Source organism: Tympanuchus pallidicinctus, unplaced genomic scaffold, assembly GCF_026119805.1.
Source record: "Tympanuchus pallidicinctus isolate F22 unplaced genomic scaffold, pur_lepc_1.0 scaffold14, whole genome shotgun sequence".
NCBI lineage: Eukaryota > Metazoa > Chordata > Aves > Galliformes > Phasianidae > Tympanuchus > Tympanuchus pallidicinctus.
Genome location: NW_026294659.1, coordinates 9,874,023 through 9,894,876, shown reverse-complemented (window position 1 = coordinate 9,894,876; position 20,854 = coordinate 9,874,023). Strand labels below are relative to the sequence as shown.

The 20,854-nt window shown below is 35.1% G+C and overlaps 1 protein-coding gene across 10 annotated transcripts in view; it reads left to right on the top strand.

Moving 5' to 3' along the window:
* The window catches only part of CASK (calcium/calmodulin dependent serine protein kinase), a 195,991-nt gene that overhangs the window by 134,849 nt on the left and 40,288 nt on the right, over positions 1 to 20,854 (top strand). For 7 of the 10 annotated variants that reach the window (XM_052674191.1, XM_052674196.1, XM_052674193.1 and 4 more), the window contains 2 exons: positions 296 to 313; positions 8,281 to 8,402. In XM_052674191.1, coding sequence (XP_052530151.1) covers positions 296 to 313; positions 8,281 to 8,402 — 140 coding nt within the window. The remainder of the gene's footprint in view (positions 1 to 295; positions 314 to 8,280; positions 8,403 to 20,854) is intronic. The other 3 variants (XM_052674199.1, XM_052674197.1, XM_052674192.1) reach the window with 1 other exon arrangement.

Here is a 20,854-nt window from a genome sequence, read left to right as displayed (position 1 = left end):
ATCGTGTAACAGTGTCAGAAAAAAATCTGCTATTATAGATGCTTAACACTGAATAATATATGTGCTACTTTTCCAATGCCAAGTGCTTGTTTTCCTCTTATCCCACTCTACAAGTCCCACTTGCTCCACTCATGGAAACTGTGTTAATAAAAAAATTAAGAGATGGGGGAGGTATTGACAGTTTATTCATACTGTTTTGTGGCTAAAGTAGTATGCCAGGCTGCAGCTTTATGAATTGCTTGTTCTGAAATCTTCATGCTGTTTGTTGTTTGTTCAAATGCTGCCTTCCTACTAGGACTTCTAGCAGCAGAAAGTAGGTATCCCTTTGTTTTCCTTTAAAGCATAGCATTCAGCTATAGTGTGTGTCTTTGCATGTTTAAAAATCAGCTTTTTTTCTCTTCATTTTACTATTTTCAGTTTTAATACTGCCTGCTCGAGAAAAAATAGCCTGTATATTGTGCTTAAAACTATATGTAACTTTCAAAATGTAATTAACCTGAAATAGTATCATTTTCCAGGGAATTCTGAGTGCTGTGGGTTAGAGGCAGTATTAAAATTAACTGGGATTTTTGTCTAATTGTTTTTTATATTTGCAACACAATCGAAATAAAAGTTAAATTTTCATTAAATTAATACAAAATGAAGTTGTTTGGTTTTGCATTTTAGTTCCCAAATTAATGTTTTCATAGATTAACGACTTTTTTCTCTTGAACACTAAACATACGCCGTAGCATTAGTTCTATATCATTTTCTTGCTGTACCTTTGCATGAACTTTCTTGATCATTCTGTGTTGACAGTGGTATGTGACATATGCATATGCATTGTATATGTATGCATATACAGCCAATTTAAATAACTATACGATCTGTGACTCCTTAATGAAGAAATATTACAGAGACATAGGGCGGATGTTCTGCTGCAGGTTAGCTGCACACTTTGTGCAGACTGGAAGCACAAGCACTTCTAAACTTGCAGAATGTGCTAGACAGAAGAACAAGTGTGAAATGTTAGACATTGTGATACAAACCACAAACATTTCAAAACCAACAAACGCGGCATCTGAAAAGATAAGCTATAAAAGTGTTTCACCTGACAGCCCTACCATCCTACGTTGAGGCAGCAAGGCACATGTCTATGTTTCCATCTCTGATCAAAGTCAGAGATTGTTGTTTATTTGATTCTTTTGATCTTAGAGATTGTAGAGCTTGTTCCTTTACTTCCTACTGCCCTCTCTCAGAATCCTCATACATAACATCCCCATAACATAAGAATGAGAACTTGGTAGATTTTTATATTAAATTTCAGAAACTATTATTTGTATGTAGTTCTAATAAAAAAGAAGCTGTCGTATAAAGCCTCAGCCAATGATTTTGTTTTGAAGTGTACCACCTTCAGTAAATTTAACGAATAAAAGGTTTTGCTGCCCCCTTACTGGTCAGAAGAGCAGTTCCATACATTTTTGTAATGAGGAAGAAAGTACCTAAAGAAGTAGTAGTGAAGGGCACTCATTTGTTAAAGTTGTCCTTTGTTTAGCTGCATGTAAGTATGCAGTTTGTGAGGTTTGGGTCTGTTCTGACCCTAGGCTGTTTTCTGTCATGCTTGTGGCTAGTTTTTGGGAGAGAGAAGCAGGGAAAAGGGATTGGCAGTCTTTTGTAAAAGTCCCAAATACAGAAGAAGAAAATCAGAGATACATGAACTCATAGTGCCCCTGTCTGTGCAGAATAAAAGAATGGTCTATTTCTTTTCATTTTCTCCAAAGTTTACTTGCCTTTCTTTCCTTCTGTTTATTTGTGAGATATTATTCCCCCCCCCCCCTTTTTTTTTAATTATCTCACTTTCTTAACCATATTTTTCTACCACACCAACTGCTTTTTTTTCTATGGTTTCATTATGGTTTCCATATAGTCTCTTTCTAGTTCTCTCCCTTTACTTTTTCTGATTTTTATGTATATATAAAATATATACGTGTATACATACATTTATCATTACTCCCATAAAAGCTTCCCAGTAACATGCATAGAATTGTGTGCATGTAGGATTGTATTTGTAAATGTACAGAGTACCTAAACTTGGCTCTTTGGTTTTAATATAGGAAGCAACAAGTCACTGAACACTAGATAGCTGAAATCAGAGGAGTCCTTATCTGCCTTTATATTTCATTTGACTGTTGGCTATATATGTGAAACGCGGATTTCCTACCTTATTTTAAACTACAGTAGGCATATATATGCATGCTTCAGCTGTCTTCTGCCCTTACAGAGATGGTTGCTCTGGAATGAGTGAGCAGCAAAGAGCAGCAACTTAACTATGTGAAGTTAGAGTCATCTGAGCTCCAGTGATTCATGCAGATGCGGTATAAAATAATGAAGAGCATCTGATCCTCAGTTGGCTTTCCATTAATCTAAAGAGTTACACCTGTAGTGGATAGGTCCTGTCATTTGTAAAATATTCTTTTCTTGCCTTTAATGAAAACAGAATATGTTTAGTATTTGCTTTATAGGACCAAGAGGAAACAGAGGGGTTCTTTCTTGTACACTGCTAACTTCTGTCCGATGCTACTGAGACAAATGTGGGTTTTTATGTAAAGCACAGGCATAGAATTTATAATTATGCTGCTGTTGAGCCTCAACATTCATGTATTGCTGAAATAGACAACCTTCCGTGTGTGTCTGAGCATGATTTGAAAATACGTCTCTCTCGTGTCATCCGAGAGGCGCTCATCATTTCTGCAACGTTTTGATGTTTTTCTTATTACCTACTACATTAAACATTTATGCCTTGCACTTTTAGTTTATTCTAATCAGATGCCAACAGAAGTAAGCTAATGGAGGCACAGATTTGTACTGTCATCACTAAATAGGTAGTATAAGTGTACAGGTTTCACTGGAGTCTTAATGTGCATCATAATGTGACAAAAGAACCTTTGAATGACTTGTTAATTTAATTTTTTTTTAGTACATGAAACTTGAATCTCACATTGCAGAGTTCATAAGCATGATGTTACTTCATCAGATGAGTTCTGTCAGAATCTCATATTTACACGATCGTTTTTTTCTGAAAATATCTGCACTCAGTAATAATACACAGAGATTATATTCTTGGTTTTTTATGAGATAGTATCTTGTGTCTTCATTCAGTCTTCCTGAAACCTAAGAGTTTCTAGGAAAAAAGATAATTTTGTTGTCTTTACTGTATGTGCTAGCCTCAGATTTCTTCATAAGCAAAAGTGCCTTCTAAAATGTGTGTGCTTAGAGATCCAGGATTGTTCTTTAATGTCATTTCCACTGACTGCACACAAGAAGGCAGCCGAGATGAAGTAGGAGAAAGTCGCTCATGTTGACTGTAGATTAAATGGCATAAGGACAGAATCATGATATATAGGGAAACTACAGATAACAGCTAGTCTTTGATTAGTCATTTAAAAGCCACTGTAAAATCTCCAAAGCACCAATTTACCTATATATAACATATAAAGTAGTTGAAAAGCTGTTCCAAATTAAGAGAAAGAGAATGAACTGAATGAAAATGAGTAGGTGATGTGGGGAACTTAGAACAGTACTATACAGTTCTACAGATCCCAGGGGATTGAATCTTGTCAATGTGACTTTAATAAAAATGTACTATTATTATAGTGGTTATTACAACATCTTCTACAGAGTTATTTTCTGGAATACTAATTGCAGGAGGCTTGGAAAAAGGTCACGATTGTATAGTTCTGTATTTAGAGAAGGTCAGGCTTCCTCTCACAAGTTTACAATGCTCACAGGAGGATTTATGATTAAGCAAGATTTAAATAAACGTCTAATCATCAATATTAAATAAAAATTAGATTCCTCTTTTTCCTGTCTGTTTTTCAGCAAGATTTAAGTCTTTTTACCTAAATAATCTTTTAGTCACAGAATCAGGGCCACATAATTCACTTCTTCTAATTCACTGCGCTGCCTATTGCATGAGACAGGAAGTCATTTCTACCCACCATGTCTTCTGGGCCTCAGAATAACAAACTTTTGAGGGTGTTTTGTGGTGGAGACGTTCTATTGCAGAATATGGAGACTGTTTCTTAGATCAGTATTTTCAAGATTTTTTTTTAATGTTCAAGGGAAGGATTAAGGAACTGCTTTCTGTCTCTAAAGATAGTTCCTCCAGCAAAATCACCTGTTCCAGGCTAGAATAGCTAGCTCCAAGGACGCGGTAACAACATTCTATTTTACCAAAGCTTCTGCTTGTAACTTGATGAACCATGATGATCTAGCCACCAGTGATGACCAGCTCTGCCTGAGAACTACAAATACTCTGCGAGCAGAATTCAGTTTAACACTGTATCTGAATTATTATCTCCATAAATTAGGGAAATACCTGTGATGACTGACCACACACTGGATGAAAAAAAATGATCCAAGTTATCTTCTTGTAAAGCAAATAGTTCCGACAAATATTAGAACTGCCTAAGTGCACAGAAAAGTACTCAATCTAAACTCCTGTCCTCCTAAGCTCCTTCTTTTAAGCAATGTAGTATTATACTTAGAAAGTCACTCTGTTAACTAAAAAGAGTTCAGTGTACTGAATGACTACAGAAGACTATTTTCAGCATTCTGGCTGTTTTGTTTCTTTGTTTGTCTTTAATGTGAGAAGCCATAGCTTTCAGCCTTTCGGAGGTGTCAACACAGAGGGAGCTGTGAATAATCTCAGCTGTAGTTTCTTATGTAGCCTTATGGGAGTACAAAAAAAGTGAAGGTGAATGCACGGCCCAAGATACCATCTTTTGTGCACACTGATAACACAATTCCAGTTACAGTAGATTTCACAACGCATGTCTTCTCACATAAACATATTTGGTGCAGATTTTGTTTCTACACCAGTAAGAGAAGAGTCTTCTACTTTTGTCACTGTCCTTACAACCTTTCCTGCACGATTATTTGTGTCTATATCTTTATAGTAACTTGATGTGCAGGGTAAGGCTCTTCTCACCTAATTAACTCAGGCACGTACAGTGGCAGTAATCAGCACTTTATAGCAAACTTTACAGTCTTTAAAAGAAAGTCAAGTTGATTAATTTCTTTTTTTTTTCTTGGTTTCCTAATTTTTATATTTTTTTATAATTTTTGTCATGTAGAGTCTGTAATTGGTATAAATCATTTCAAATCTAACCTTTAGATTTTGTAAATGTGTAACAACTCACTTAAGTCTTTCATCATCTATGGTGATGCTGAAGTGGCTACATTTTCAATGACGAAAAGAGATGAAATGCTAATTCTAGAGGATATTAGCTATAATCATGAATATTACATTGCATTTACAGGTTGGGGGGTTTTTTTGAGTGCATTTAACCTTTATTGATTGCTTTTTCCCAAATGCTAGGAAGTAATTTAAATATAGTAGTATCTGAATCTTTTTTGGGATGAACGTTCTACAAAAAATGATGAATTTTATTTTATTTTATTTAGTATCTGAATTTAAAGTTCTGAATTGTTAGGCCTTTAACTAAGTGTCTATAACAGAGCTAGATGTTCAGAAAAATGCCTGTAGAAATATTCTGTCACTTTTTTAAACAGTAATACGCTGTCAGTCCATTACTGCTATGCCATTTTCTCAGGCAAATGCATACTGTGATTTGTAAACATGTGACAATGTTGAAAGGTACAGTGGTAGATACTGTAGATACATCACAAGATTGTAGGAAACAAACAAACAAACAAAATACTACTGAAACTGTGATTTTGAGAGATTAGCAAAGTCACTATCAAAACTTGACATCAAATTTGTTAAGGATATTCTTGGAAACTTTTTACTACGGCCATCTAGTCAATGCAGTCAGTGGGCAGGAAAAAACAAGAGCTCAATGTTTAGTGTTCTGGAATTTCCAGATATTCAAAAGGCTTTTCAGATGCAATATTAAAAAGTAACTTCTATTTCTTTCAGAAAGGCCACATTTGTGGAATGTGATTCCATATTATCACATTCTAGGTCAAATAATACTGTCATATAAACAATATGATGGTCCAGAATATTCAGTCACTTGCAATTGAAAAGGACAGCTTCTAGCATACTTCTCATTGTTCTGGTTTTGGCTCCAGTTCTTGTGATTATGAGCACTTTCAAGAAGTATTTTGAGACTCTGAAGTATCTGAGAGTTTGAATTGTATCTTCTCTAAGTTTTCCTTAAAGTCAACACTCCAAATAGATGGAAAGGGCTTTGAGCCTGGAAAGGAAAATTTTGCTAGAAAATAGTTTGCTAGAAAATCTGAACTTGGCAAGAATAGAAATAAAAAGAAATTGTTATAAATAGCTTTCTGCTAACCAGGTCCTAGAAACTCAAGTACTTTCCTTTAGGCATGCAAATCTCCTAAGTCCATCAACCTTTAATGGATATGCTGAAAATGTTAAAAAGAACTAAGCACAATCCCATTTTGTCCTTAGGTAATAAGTTTCTTCTATACCTTGTGAATATCTCTTTGCTCTTACCAGCACCGGGTCCTTGTATTCCCTCAGTTTTCTTGCTGTGTCTCCCAGTGCACAAGGTGTGGTACAGACAGAGGAATATGGAAGATTCCTTTCAGCTGAACATGATTTTTCACTGTCAGAGTTGGAGCAGGTTTTTCTCCTGTTTAGCACACCAGATCCAATGTGCATCAGCTACAGTGCCTTATTCCTAGCAATGAAGCCACCACTTTTTATACAGGAACATAAGTTGTATTGATAAATCTGCTGCAAATAAGTAGTCATTTCATGACAGAGAACTAAGTCTTACTGCTCATGGCCCATGACTTGTAAATGAGTGGAATACTGTAGTTCTTAACCTTGCTGTTCAGTAACTGAGAGGAGAATCTTAGGTTGATTTTTTTTTAGTAAATGGGATATAAATTTTGCAAGATTTGTAATTTGCTCATCCTTCTGAGGGCTCAGGTCACAAAGCTTGCATAGTTGCATTTGTGTTTGTCATTAACTTCATTCCAAGTTTTCTCAGTTTTCAGACAAATAACAGTTTTTAACTTGACTCTTTGTGTGTTTGGGAGAGTGTTGGTTTTTTTGCTCTTACTAAATTCTGAAAATGAAATAGATTACAAAAGGACCTAAGGTAAGAAGGACAGGAAAGAATTGTTCATATAATAGAAGGTGGAATTTCAAGAAATACAGCATTTTTTTAGAATTTCAATTATTATCCAACTCTCTTGGCAACAAGAGACTGGCAAATAAGTAAGTAAACAGAATAAATACATTATTAAGGAATTACCAAAATACAGAGCATGTAGAATTTTGTATCTGGAATAAAGGATTTATTTTTTACAATGCATTCAGCAGTTCACTGTCAGACATTGGCATATTTTATGGCTAGGACTTAATAAGATGCCATCTTTCCTGTTGCTTATACCACTGTGGAAAATCTAAAGTCACGAATCCTAGGTGTTTAGACAAACCAGGATTAGCATTCTAGTACTGCGCACAAGTGGCAGCCACAATTGATACCTGATGCTTAAAACAAGATATTCCACAAAGAATCGATATGGACTGTTTTTCTGTGGATTTATATTGTGCTTCTTAATCGTTTCCGACCATGAGTTCAACTTTCCTCATGAATTTTCACCTTCCATACTGCTTCTTGGTTCTCCTTTTGTCCCTGTTTACCTCATTTCTCCTTTCACCCTTACCCGTTAAAAATCATCCCATCTTCCTGTGACTCAAAACAATCCACTGGTCTCAAAATACAGCAATTGGTTTATCTGGGTCTGAGGTACTGAAGTAAATAGAACAAAGTGAACAAAAAACTGAGCTAACGTTACTGACGTTTTTTTTTCTACTCCAGAGGACACAGCAGTCAGGTCTTTCTCTTCCTTCCTTTATACAAATGCTGATCTTAAAATAGATTTGTGAAAGCATTGTTGTTGTGGGGTTTTTTTTTCAACTTTCTAACCAGTTTGTAATAACTATTTGAGTTGGGCCAATAATCAAAAAAACTGAAAAAAGGAAAGGCTGGAGTTAGAATGTTTGGGCAGGCAGTTGCACTGATAATCCAAGTGTCTTCATAAGACATTGTTGGAAGCCACCTTAAATAGAACCAAACAAAGCTTAATAAAAGAAGGTTTTAACCTCTCTTCAGTTAAACTAATTCTTAAGAATAATTGCACTATGAGTGGGTCCTGTTGTTGTACTAAAGTTTATTCGGTGCATTTTCCTATAAAACTCTGACTGTCAAGATTATGTGAGTTTCCCTTTCAGAACTTCAGTTTACTGTGAGTCTTTGCTCTATTGATTTTTTTTCCCTCCTGTTTATTGCCCCATAGGAGCAGTCTCACAGGTGCTGGACAGCCTGGAGGAAATTCATGCACTTACAGATTGCAGTGAAAAAGACTTAGATTTTCTTCACAGTGTTTTCCAGGATCAACATCTTCACACGCTACTAGATGTAAGTTTTCTTGCATAAGCAGTTTCTGTTGTTCATTGGACAATATTTTGTTTGCTATCACATGCAGAAATCCAATTTATATTTCTTAATAGTTTTTAACCAAGTAGACCTAGGAAGTGAACATATCATACTAGCTCTGAAAATGTGTGAATTTGTGAAAACATAAAATTTTGAGGTAGAACTATTTCCTCAAATTCAACTATTGACTGCAACAAGCACCATCAGCTTCACTGCAAGGTTTTAATTCATCCCTCATGTTCAGTTCCAAGACCTTCTTGGAAGGACAAATTCAGAAACTTACCAAGTTTTCGTTGGCTTCTGTGTCTATGCAGTGTTGGGATCTAAAATAAAGGTCAAACAGCAGCTGAAAAAACTTTCCCAGATTTGATTCCAGAGTATATTGTGCATATTTATATGAACATTTTATGTTAAAGACTTATGTTGAAGGACTTGTTTTCAGACAAAGCTCAATGTTTTCTAAAGCAACCTACACATTACACTGAGAAAACACTCAGATGAAGGAAACAAATCCATAGAGGCCTAGGCTGTGCGCATAAGCAAGTACTGCAGCACAAAATTAGCAAATCTGTAGAGCAAAAAAGTTTACTCTGAGGACCCAAAGTCAACAATCCTGTGTGCTTGGAGGGCTTTCTTTCTAAACTGGTTGGACTGCAGTTCTTTGGACTGCACCTGCTGCTGGGTGGTCAGCACTTTCTATTTTAATCATTTGGAAGTAAATGTGCTCTACTAACACTTGTGAAAGTTGAAGAATTGTAGGTTGGCGTAATCAGAGGATCCATTCAAAACGCATTCCTCAGTCAATGCAAAATGTTCATATAATGATGAAGATGATGACTGTTTTGTTACTTTGTCTTAAATTTTACAGCTTAGAAGCCTCAGTGAATATCATGAATTTGCTTTTTACACCACGAGACACAAATATAAGAGTCATTCCAGCTATCATAATAGGCAGGCAGATGGTTATGGTAGAAACTGAAAAGGGTTTCTGAAAAGCTGTTGAGTGCTTTAGTTCCAATAAACAACTTTGCAGGGATATGATCCAAATATAATTGGTGCCTTATTTCTTTTGGTGTCCAAACACTTTGAATGCAGTAGGTGATTTGTATGCTTGTTACGAATTGTTTAGTTGTTGGTGATTGTTGGACCATCTCTACCCAGAGCATCCTTAAAATTTACAGGATAAAAATCTGCACATGCTTCCATCTGGAAGAGTCCCAACCTGCATGAACTAGTATGCATGAGAACATAAGACTTATGATAAAGCTTTTTCAAAACACAGCTGCTCCTATAAGACTCAAGGAACTGCCGCTAGCTAGTTCTTAAGTGATGAGGGCATTGCTGTAGCACAAGAATACATGTCTAATCTTTGCTCTAGATAACTGTTTATGCAGTTTAAATTAAAAAATTGGTTAAAAATATATGAAGCATGGAGGAATAAGGGATTAGGAGCTCATGACTTTCCTGAATTGTGTCTCCAACTGTTTGTCTTATAATTTGCATTACAGTGTGAATGTTTTTATCCCAGAATGAGTTTGTTTAGCTTGTGTTCCTGGAGCTTAAATTGTTACTTTTTTTTATATATCATGTTGCAGTATAGAAAGTTGATTAGTTAATATTAGGGTGAAAAAGCTAAAATCTGGATTGAAGGAGAATAACATGAGGGAATAATAAGAACCTAAATAATTGTGTCACTCATACAGGAATGAACTTTGTTGTGGAGTGCACCAATCAGAACAAAGAGTAATGATTTTAAACTAAAATAAGATTGATTTAGATTACATATAATAAAGAAATTCTCCACTATAAGGATGGAACATTGGAACAGGTTGTCCATAGAAGCTACAAATGCGCTGAAGTTGTTAGCACTAGGTTGGATGGGGCCCTGGGCAACCTGATTTAGTGGAAGGTGTTCCTGCTTGGACAGTCCAAGTGTCCCTGTTTGGAATTAGATTATTTTTAAGGTCCCTCTGAACCAAAACCATTCTAAATGATTCTATGATTCTATGTATTATATAATTTCTTGGTTTTTTTTTTAAACCACCTGGCCTTCGTGGAAGTATTTTGCTGAGTGATAGGTCTTCTAGGCATTAACTCAAGCTTCTGTGATTTTTTTGCTATTTTTCTATTCTTTACAGTAGCAGTTGCATGTGAAAGATTGAAGATTGAAGCAAGACAGTCTTTGAGACTATTCAAAAAACAACTTGAAAGAGAAGGTTATGTTTCAGTAACTAGAGGGAACTTTGACTTCTCCTTATATGTTAACGCTATGCCAGTTTCTCTCTGAACTCTGAAAAATTCATCAGATGTATCTGAATAAAGTTCTGTTTGGGAAACAGTTTATTCCTTTCAAAATATTTGAGGTTAACAAGGCCAACAGAACAAGTCACCTGCAAAGGATCATATTCCAGTATGTGGGAATTTTGTATACCGTCATGAAGTTGTGGCTGTCACTTTGCATTAAAAACTGCTGTTCCTCTTTCTTGGCCTTTTACCACAGTTACATTAGTTCTCATGTTCCTACTCTTTCTCAAGAGTTATTCTTAGTTTTAAATTAGGGGCATGATGATAGATCATTCCTTCAGCTGAAATACCTTCTTTCGCTGCTGAACTAACTCTTTTTTTTCTGGGAAAAAATAATAATAATGATAATAATCTTTGTATTAAGAGCATAAGTTTGATTGTTTGCTTTTTTCATTAATAATCCACAAGTAGAAGATGTCAGTAATTCATTAACTTAGGTGCATTTCTGAAAGCTGTAGAAAGCAGGACTGAAAGCCATAGAAAAGAGGATTCTTATCATCCCACTGATTGTTTTTCATTGATTAATTTTTATCTACTTTGATCAACTGACATAAGATTCTTTCAATCTGGGTGCCAAAGCAGTTCAAAACAAAGGAGGAAAAGGTGGCATCTGCTTACAAAGTAATATATGTGCACTCTAGGCCCAGTCCTCCAATATAACAGCATATCCTCATGTGATCTTATTAAACATTTCCATTGCATGATTTTTACACAGTTCTGAGTAGAACATTTTTGAATTTGTTTGGTTTTGGTAATTTATGTACAAAAGTCATTATTAAAATCTTAATTATGTTCACAGGGGAGAGTAAAAAGAAAAAGAGACCTTCTAGATATAACTGTATTTATTAGCATATGTATACATATTAATAGTTTAATACTTGTTATTTCTTATAAAGTAAAAGAGTAGCTTTGGATTGGACAGGTATTTTTTCACACTCCTTTTAGAAATCTGATGATCATAATGGTGGTGAATGCTGTATGACATTCTTGTTTGGAACTTAGAAATTTCTGGTTTTAGGACAATATAAGTCTATTGTTTTTTTTCATTTTGGTATCCAGTTTAGGTCATAAAGGACATAATGAAGTGAAGTGTATAAATAAGTTCATGAAGAAAAGAAGTTAAATTGGAATAGTAGAACAGCCTTTTATTATCGCTGACAGATTTTTTAAAACTTAGAAAATTATTTAAGTTTTTCTAATTGACTTTCATGTAAAAGATCCCGGGATGATCTGCTGTATTTTGTCAGCAGTTCTGGTCAAGAAATTAGAAATGAATGTGAGGAGATTACTGATTTTGGCGGCTTTTGTGTTCGACTATTTTTGTGCCATGACAAAAAAAAAAAAAAAAAAATTTATTAATGATCATTTGTTTTGAAAAGTATACTGGGCTTCAAGGCCAATCTTCCCCAGTGGGGAAGATCTTAACAAACTGTGTTTTCTGTCTATTAATATATGAAAGGAAACCAGGTTTGCTAAAAAGCAAAACTAAAGGCTGCTATCTTTCTCTTGTTGAGTCAAGTAGTTTGGTCACCTCTCCAGGGACAGTTTCTGTGGGTGATTCTGAATGCAGATGTCGTTTGATTTACAAGTGAGATTTTTGCTCAGTGGGAGAACAATATCAGCTTTTGTGTGACTGGGGCCTCTGTGCTGCTAGCTTTGTCTGTGTCTCACTGTCTTCAGTCAGATAGTGCTCTAGGCTGGTACATTTTGGCTGCTAATTTAAGAAGTTGCATTATTTTCATAGATGAATATTTAAGGTAAGTGTTATTTCTGTAAATGTGTCTGTGATGAAAGCATGATGAGTTTTGACGAAATTTTATTTTACCTTCTGCTGGTGTAATGTGTTACACACATACAGCTTTACTTAAATGTAATGATACTGCTGGTTTTTGGAGTAGTTATATGAAAGATACATTTATGTGTAGCCACTTCTTACCCTTAGAGATGCATTTTTATTCACAGTGGATATATTTAAGGCATATGATTTTTAAAGAGAATCTCTTTTTTTGTGTCTGTTACCCTTTGCTGCTAATGGTAATGTACCAAAGGAACATGCATACATGCACATTTCAGAATTCCCTTAATATTTATTTTGAACTCAAGTCATCTGAAGAGATTCAGTCCTGATGTCCAGACTTTTAAGGAAACATACTTTCGCTTCTGCTAAAAAGAATGCTGTTGGGTTCTCAGTTTAGCTTCTTACATCGTTGGCTAAAACTTCCAACTGTGTTTATTTTGTTTTGTTCTATTTACCCTCACAATGTTGGATGTTGGCAGGATGTTTGAATGTCTCTTATTAAAGTGCCTCAATGTGATTGACACTCCAGTTCTCTATTTGAAAATTCTTCTTGTATTTGTCCCCCCCTTTGCTATTTTCTGAGCAAAGTGTGTTAATTTGAAAATTCTGTTATACACTTCATAAAAGCAAAGCAAAAGGCATTTTTATTTTCAGACTGAGTCTAGAAAGCTTAAATATTTTCATTTATTGGCTCATTTTTCTGTGTTTTCATTTAAATATGGCTTTCTATGTGAAGCACACAATGTGGTTCGAGGTTTTTGGATCATGATTTGTACTTACTCTCTTGAATACTGATTACACTAAAACTAGTAACTGGAACATGTTTTAGTGAAATATGAATACATTTCTGTCCCACATGTAAAGCAGAAAGTGTATTTGTGCTAGATAACTTGCCAAACTCGCTCTATGCTTATGGGAAATAAACCTTTCTCATTCTTTAATCACCTTGATTTCCTATTTTTAATTATATTGTAATTGATACATTTGTTAGACAAGAGCAAATGGAAAATATTTGATTAAAGAAAGAAAGAAACTGTTGGCAGGAGAACACCTTGCTATTTGGGGAACCAGATCTGGCTTTTATCCCAGTCCAGCAGAGGCAGCATGCTCAGCCCCAGGGAGTGGGAGGGACTGTCTCTCACACTGCAATGGAAACTCATTTCCCAAGTAGGATAGCAGGAGCAGCAACCAAGCCTTAGGGAGAACTGCTGGAAGAATTCTCTCAGCAGGTGGACTGAATCCTCATCACCAGCAGAGTGTTTTTTCTCTAAAAGGTAAATTGTCCAAAAAAATTGCCATATTTGAAAGAGAACTAGAAGCAGAGACAATTCTAGAATGTCTTCTGCATTGTTTTGTTCCCTAAAATATCTTCCATTTTCAGCTTCCTTCATATATTTGAATTTTACTTTCTGTGTTCCCAGGGTATGTAGATCATTCTCCTAGTCAGCATCATCTTGTTGTTTTCTTGCTCTTCTTGTTTCTCTGTTTTACAGATTTATAGAGATAATTTGTCTTATAGGTATTCTCCAGAGCAGAAACTAGTTCTGCTCTATCTTTGTTAATAAATGCAATACTGATGTGTGATGAGGTCTCTTAAACACATGACTAATGCAAATAAGATGCATATAAGAATGCAAATAAGAATGCAAATAATGCAAATAAAAATAACTTTTATCTTGATTATGATATTTTATTTTATTTTATTTTATTTAGAAATGTGTGTAACCATCACTTTACAACTGCAAAATTCTGGGTTGGATAGCATGGCACTGCAGCAGTTGTTGTGTTGCACTTAACCTGTCTTCTTTCTAACTGGTTCTGTCACTTCTGAATATTTATAGGCATAGTACTGATAGTACTGATATGGTGAATCACCAAGAGAAATACAGCTTAAAAATTGCGTATGTAGAATGCGGATAGCACTTTTTAGCCCATTCCTCTTGACCGAATGTCATGTCCTCAGTGTTGTGTCATTGTGTCTGCACATATGTGTGCGTGTGCAACCAGCATTGTCTTATTCCAAAAGAATTCACTTGCAGATCTTTTTTAGTATATAGAATCCAAAAAATCCTGTGATTACAGAGCGTTTTTATGGTGTTGCACCCACATCTGTCAAAGAACTCTAAAGGGCATTCCTAATGCTTGTGGAATATTTAGTTAACATCACTGATGCTGTTTTAAGATATGGAGGATCATTGTCATATTTGACTTTGCACATTCTCTTCAATTCTTTTTTTGTTGGGTGTAGTTCAGATTTGTTTCAAATTTTTTTTTAAGCATAAGGGCTATCTTTTGTTTTTCCTGATAGAACTTAGTATTTCCAGACAATCTTACTTCTCTGAGAGCCTGGGGCTTACTTTGACAACTGTCAAAAATAAATAAATGCTACAGCGTCTAGGATATGGTCTGCAAATGTTTGGTAGTACCTCCAATTTCTTTAGACTTATATTTCAGTCTGCACTTTGTCTGCAGTTAAGTCTACGATACCCAAGGGCAATGCAGTAACATCCCAGTAAAATATGCTTCTGCTTTTGAAGTTTGTCAGGCCTCCTTGCATCCCCCTTCCAGTCATTCAAGTAGTTGGCTGGTACACATTGACTGTTCTCTGTACAAAAGAGTTCACTGCATTGTATTTTTATTCTCAGTGCGTCATGACAAAAGACTTATATGGATAAGGAGAAACAAAAATGACTGTAACCTCAACAACTGATACCTCCCACTGCAGAATACACTCAGTGTCACCCAGTTAGGCTTATCTGTATCTGTACTTCATGCTATAGATCTCTAGCCCATTTTGGAATATGGGGGTAAGATGAGGATAAAGGTTATTCTGTAGAGAATATCAAAATGTCTTCTAACAGCCCTTTCTGTGATGAGGGATTGGTTTTCCTTAGTTTTTATTTTTATTAGCTGCTTGGTATCATCTTTAAGATGTGTTTTGTCTTCTTTGTTCTTGAAATGAGCATCAATTTAAATACCTGATGTAGCAAAAAAAACTGAATGTCTGTGTTACTGAAATATTGTGACCATGAAGTTGCAAATATGTTCAAGTACAATGTGAAATTATGCTCTTAAAAAAAAAAAAATCAAATTAAAAACAGGAAGTGATTTTCAGTTACAGGATTTTTTTTTTTCTTTTTTTCCCCAGAGTTTTGGGTAGTTTTTTTTTTTTTAGGAAAATAGGGACAACAGGTGAACACGTGAAAATAGAATTGGGAAGAGTTTCCACTGATGGCTTTGCTGTCATATTGTTAAAAAAATCAGTAAAGGATATTCCTTCCTTCCTTACAGTAGTGCATTCCAATGCTTCATTGACTTTCTAAACATAATTTTTTTCTTGCATCCCTGGTACACATTAAGAATTTTTTTTCCTATTTTATTATCAGTGGAATTGAAGAACTGATCATTGACATTTCCTTGATTGGAAAACTGGCAGCATGTTTTGATTGTTTTGCATTCCTCCTTCAGTACTTTCTGTCAGATAAGAATTCATTATGTTCTCATAATCATGTTTTCTAAATTTTCATGGCTTTATTGCTCTCCACTCAGATCTTTTGTTTGATTGTTTTATATCCGCTTGGAAGAATAATGCTCAAAAAAAAAAAACTAATGTAGGAGGGTATCATTTGATACTTTTTTAAACAACATAATAACCACCCATGTCTGTTTGGTGTTTTCTTTTTATTGGGACTACAGAATTTCATTGTGTTGATTTTCACATTGCTGTGCTCGTTCTGTTGGTACTTAGTGAAAGCAGAATCTTCACCTCACCTTAAATTAATTTCTTTCAATCATCGGTGTAGTTAAATCTAATGGTGATTGTAGGTTTTTGTTTATTTAATTATACACTTGGTTGGGGTTTTTTGCCAGTATGGCTTAAAAGTGTTGCATGCGTTTATTTAAGATCATTCAATCCCTGGCTTTGCTAACACATTTTCCAATTCAAGAAAACATATACTTAGCTATATAATATAATGTCAGATTTTGCAACCTATCCAATAGATTGCAATGTATCCATGTACTGTCTGGCATAGCTCTTAGAAACAGCTGTCATTTCTTGAGAGCTGCTGCCTTCCACAGTCAGTGGAGTTTTTGTGATGATCATTAATGTAAATTTTCTTGAGGTCTGAGACAAATTACTAGACTGGAGCCCTACTTTACTTTGTCAGTGGATTAATCTTCACGATAAAGCACAGAAATCTAATGCTGTTAGATACTGGAGTCCAGATTCATTATGCATGATGATAGCTTAGGTAGTCAGTGGAGAAGAGGAGGCACTTCAGATTTTAGAGGCACTTGAAATTAAACACAAGGAAATAAAATGTGATTTCGAGGGGTAAGATAATTGATTACTATCAGTACTTCTATGACACTACTTTAAAAAGGAGAAAAACACAGCAATGTTAAGCAAATCAACAAGAACACATCGAAAGATGACTGTGGGGCAAAAAAAAAAAAAAAAGAAAAAAAGTCTGTTCCTAAATCGTTTATGTCTGAATTTGCATAATAATACATGCAAAAAGAAACAAAACACAGTGGTTTCTGTTAAAGAGAAGTAAGTTCTGATAGAGCTTTTTTTTTTTTTCATATAACTAATGTATACTGAATGTATATCCACTTTCACAGAAATAGGACATACAAGTCAGATATTATTGGACATCTCTCTCTTCCCTTCAAAAGTTAAGTTCTTGATTCAAAACAAGTGATGTGCAAGTGTGGAGTGGTGCCCAAAAAAAGAGAAGCAGTCTAGAATAGAAATCGAAGTTGCATAGGGATGATTGAGTTTGCATGCCACTGTTTTCTCTTACCTATTGTTACAGGCAAAGGCATAAGAAAATTTGCTTTTTTGTATTTTCTTTTTACATAGATAGCAGCAACTGTAACTGTCTAAATGTAACAGATTATGAATATGTGATAACAGTAAATTTCAAAACAAATGGAAGTTGGGCAACATTTTGTAGATAAAAGTTCTTCAAAAAGAAGTTTCACAATGTGTATTTTAGTTTTATCATATAAACAATGAAAAAATAAGTGAAATTCAGTATTCTCTTTGCTACTATAAGAATTGTTGTTGCATAAAAGATTATTTGTGTTGCATGAATATGTAGGGAGAAATCGAGTATGTCCAAATGGTATAAGCACTGTCAGGGTTAGTGAAACAATGAGTGCCTAAAATTGCAAGCTGCAGTCATAGCAACTGTCAGGTCTGTGACATGACATATGCAGAAGCCAATCTATCTGTCTGTACAGAGTTGATGGACTGCTTCAGACTGTCTTGTTCTGTGGATAATGTTTCAAGGAACCTGTCATAGCCAATATTTCACTATGTGGAATCTTCTCTTCACTGCATTTCACTGTGTAAGGTTCTTGAATGTAAAGGTTGATTGTACTCCTATCCTGCCATAAATGTGTAAATAAATGTATCACAGAGATACAATTCAAAGTGAACGTTATTTCATTCAGAAGGTCACCGACTTCTTTCATCTTGTGGCCTCAGAGATGAGTGGTGTGCTACTACAGGCATCTGTGAAAGGTAGCAAATGGCAGCAGGGCTGCTTGTTAATAAATGTTGCTGTACAAGGGGTAGCATCTCAACTGGACAATTCTTAGATGATACAAAAACCTAGACGTGATGAAAAACATTCCTGTAACATCACCAGGTGGCATATGGCTTTATCATTCAGAAAGGAAAAGTCAAATATATAAGGACATGTGTTCTAATAATTGTTTTTAGATGCTTCTGTTCAGGGTTTTATATTTAAGGTTGGCAGCCCACTGTCTGCCTGTTTGAATTATAACCAACTCTTCACAAAATGTGTATTTCTCTTGAAAGATTGTGGGTTTTTTTTTAACATTCTGGCAGTTCAATAGGTCGTGTTTTAAGAACAGTTTCTCCTTTACATCAAAGAAACTTCCAATTCTGGATAGATAAAATATTTACTGATTCTTCTGCATGGTCAAACATTGATTGCGTTTGAAATTAAACCATGCAGTGGGTTTAAATTTCCAGTCCTTCATTTCTGAGTGTAACATTAAATGGGGATTGTTTGGACAGTATTCTGACTTCTGTTACAGGAAAGGGTTAAAAAGAAATCTCTGCACATCTGAAAAAGTAGTCAGAAGAGAAGAATTTGTTGTTTTGTCTTGTCTGCCTGATTGTGGATTAGGCTTCTGCGCTGTCTGCTTTTTAATATCAGAAGAAACAGACTCCTGCTTTACAGACAGAAGACAAATGTCTTGACTCCTAAGGAGAAAGCTGGTAAACTTACACTTTCAGTGACAATACTTCTTGACCGGCTGAGGATATGCATAGCATTTGTTTTCTAGAATGCAAAATTAAAAGTAAAGCTTGTCTTTTTAAGAAGCAATTTTATTCCGCTAATTATAATGTCAGTTTATGTTTTCATATCAAGATTTGTGTTAGTATTAGTTGTGCTTGTTCAACTTTAGAGCAGGCTCTTAATTTTGATAGTTTTCTGGGTAGCAAGTGCTGAAAAGTCAGATTGAGGAGTGAGACTGAGATGCCAACTATTCAAAATCCTGGGAATTCTTAAGGTTACATTTGCTGTGGCATTTTACCATTATTTTCTTTGATTTCTATTTCATACCATACAGTATGTTCTATGCAAGAGTACTGCATGCTCAACAAGTATTAAAATAGTAAAGAAGAAGGGTAAAACTTGAGTTAACTTTGCCTCTTTTTCCTCGTTTAAGTTGTTAGAGCAGACTAAGTGCTAATTTCAGGTTTTTTCTTGGGATTTTTCGTTGTGTTTTCTGTTATTTTTATATCAGAAGAATTGGAAGAAATGGAGTGTCAACAGTAAGATAATCAGAACTGAAAACCAAGTTTTAATGCGGTCTTCTCTATATAATTAATCAATGTTTTAACTGCCCACTGGCAAGGCTTGTCACTTTCCTGTGACCATAGAGAAAAGATTAATTGTCTAAAGATGTGGAACCTCGTCCCCTTTGCCTGAAACTAAATGATTTATTTCTCAGCCTTTCATCCTCCTTTTTCACAGCATACAGTCTACAACAAAATTTATCCCAGCAAGTGACAGCAAAACTATTAGAAGCAACAAAATAAATTCCTTTCATAGGTTAGTTGTGAAGCAGGGTAACATCCTTTTGCCATTCTTGGACTTCTGGTGTTTTAAAAGATACATCTTTATTGGACGTCCTCATTTTTACTGTGACTTAAGAGTTAATGTTAATTTTTTTTCTTTTTGTACAATCTTGAGCATCCTAGTTTAAATTCTTTTAAGCGTACACAAGAAATGCATAAAGATGTGAACCTGAACAGGAAGAATTGTTCATGGATTACTGACATACATATGTATTTTCATGCTAACTTTTCTGCAATTTCATTTCTCTTAAGATACATGTGTGACTAAAGAAAGTCACACATTAAAGAAAAGTACCTGGTTAGAAAAGTTCACTGAATAATCATGCTGCATGTCATGCGTTTTCAGCAACTCATCCTGCACTTCAATCAGTACACAGCTGAAAGTTGATGTGTTTTCTAAACAGGTGTATAAATATGAAACCTAGTAATTTGAGGTTGCTGGAGTGTTGGTGGCTTTTATTTTCTTATTTAGGAAAAGGTAAATACAATTAATTGTGCGTACAACTGAATTTTCTCTTAAGCTATCAGATAACAGGAAGTTTTCCTTCCAAGAACTTCAGCAATGGTCAAGATTACAGAGTATAGCAGTAGAAGGTGAAACTGTTTATGTGAAAGAAACTCATTTATCCTGACTTTGCATTTCTTTCCACAAGACAGAGGTATAGCTGTCCTCTGAGCAATGTTTTTGGGGATAAGTGACATCATTCACTGTTTCTGTATTTCTTTATATATGTTCAACATTTGTATTGGACCACAGGGAAGAGGATAATGTTGGTTGCTTTTGTAAGCATTGCAATTTATCTGACTTCTAAAACTTAATGGTGTTTTATGTGATAAAGCCACATGAAGGCATTTCTGTAGCTTGACAATTTTGGGCATTGAAGATCTGTCATCTGCCAGCCAATGGGGCTGTAAGGTCTGAGAGAAAAGCTGCGCGCTTTGATCATCTTAACATTGAGCACTCAAGAACTCCTTGTTGAGCACTGTAAATGCTGGGGTTCTTATCTAGGCTGTATGATGAGTGTTTCCACAAACTATTTTCCATATTTGAGTACTGTCCTCTGAAGATATCTGTCGAATTCTGAGTAGATCTGTACAATCACATTAATCAAGGCCTTTAGTAGTTGAATTATGATTATTTCTAAGAATGAGAGATTTCCCAGCTTTCCTAGGCAACCTGTCCCAGAATATCACCACCCTCACTCT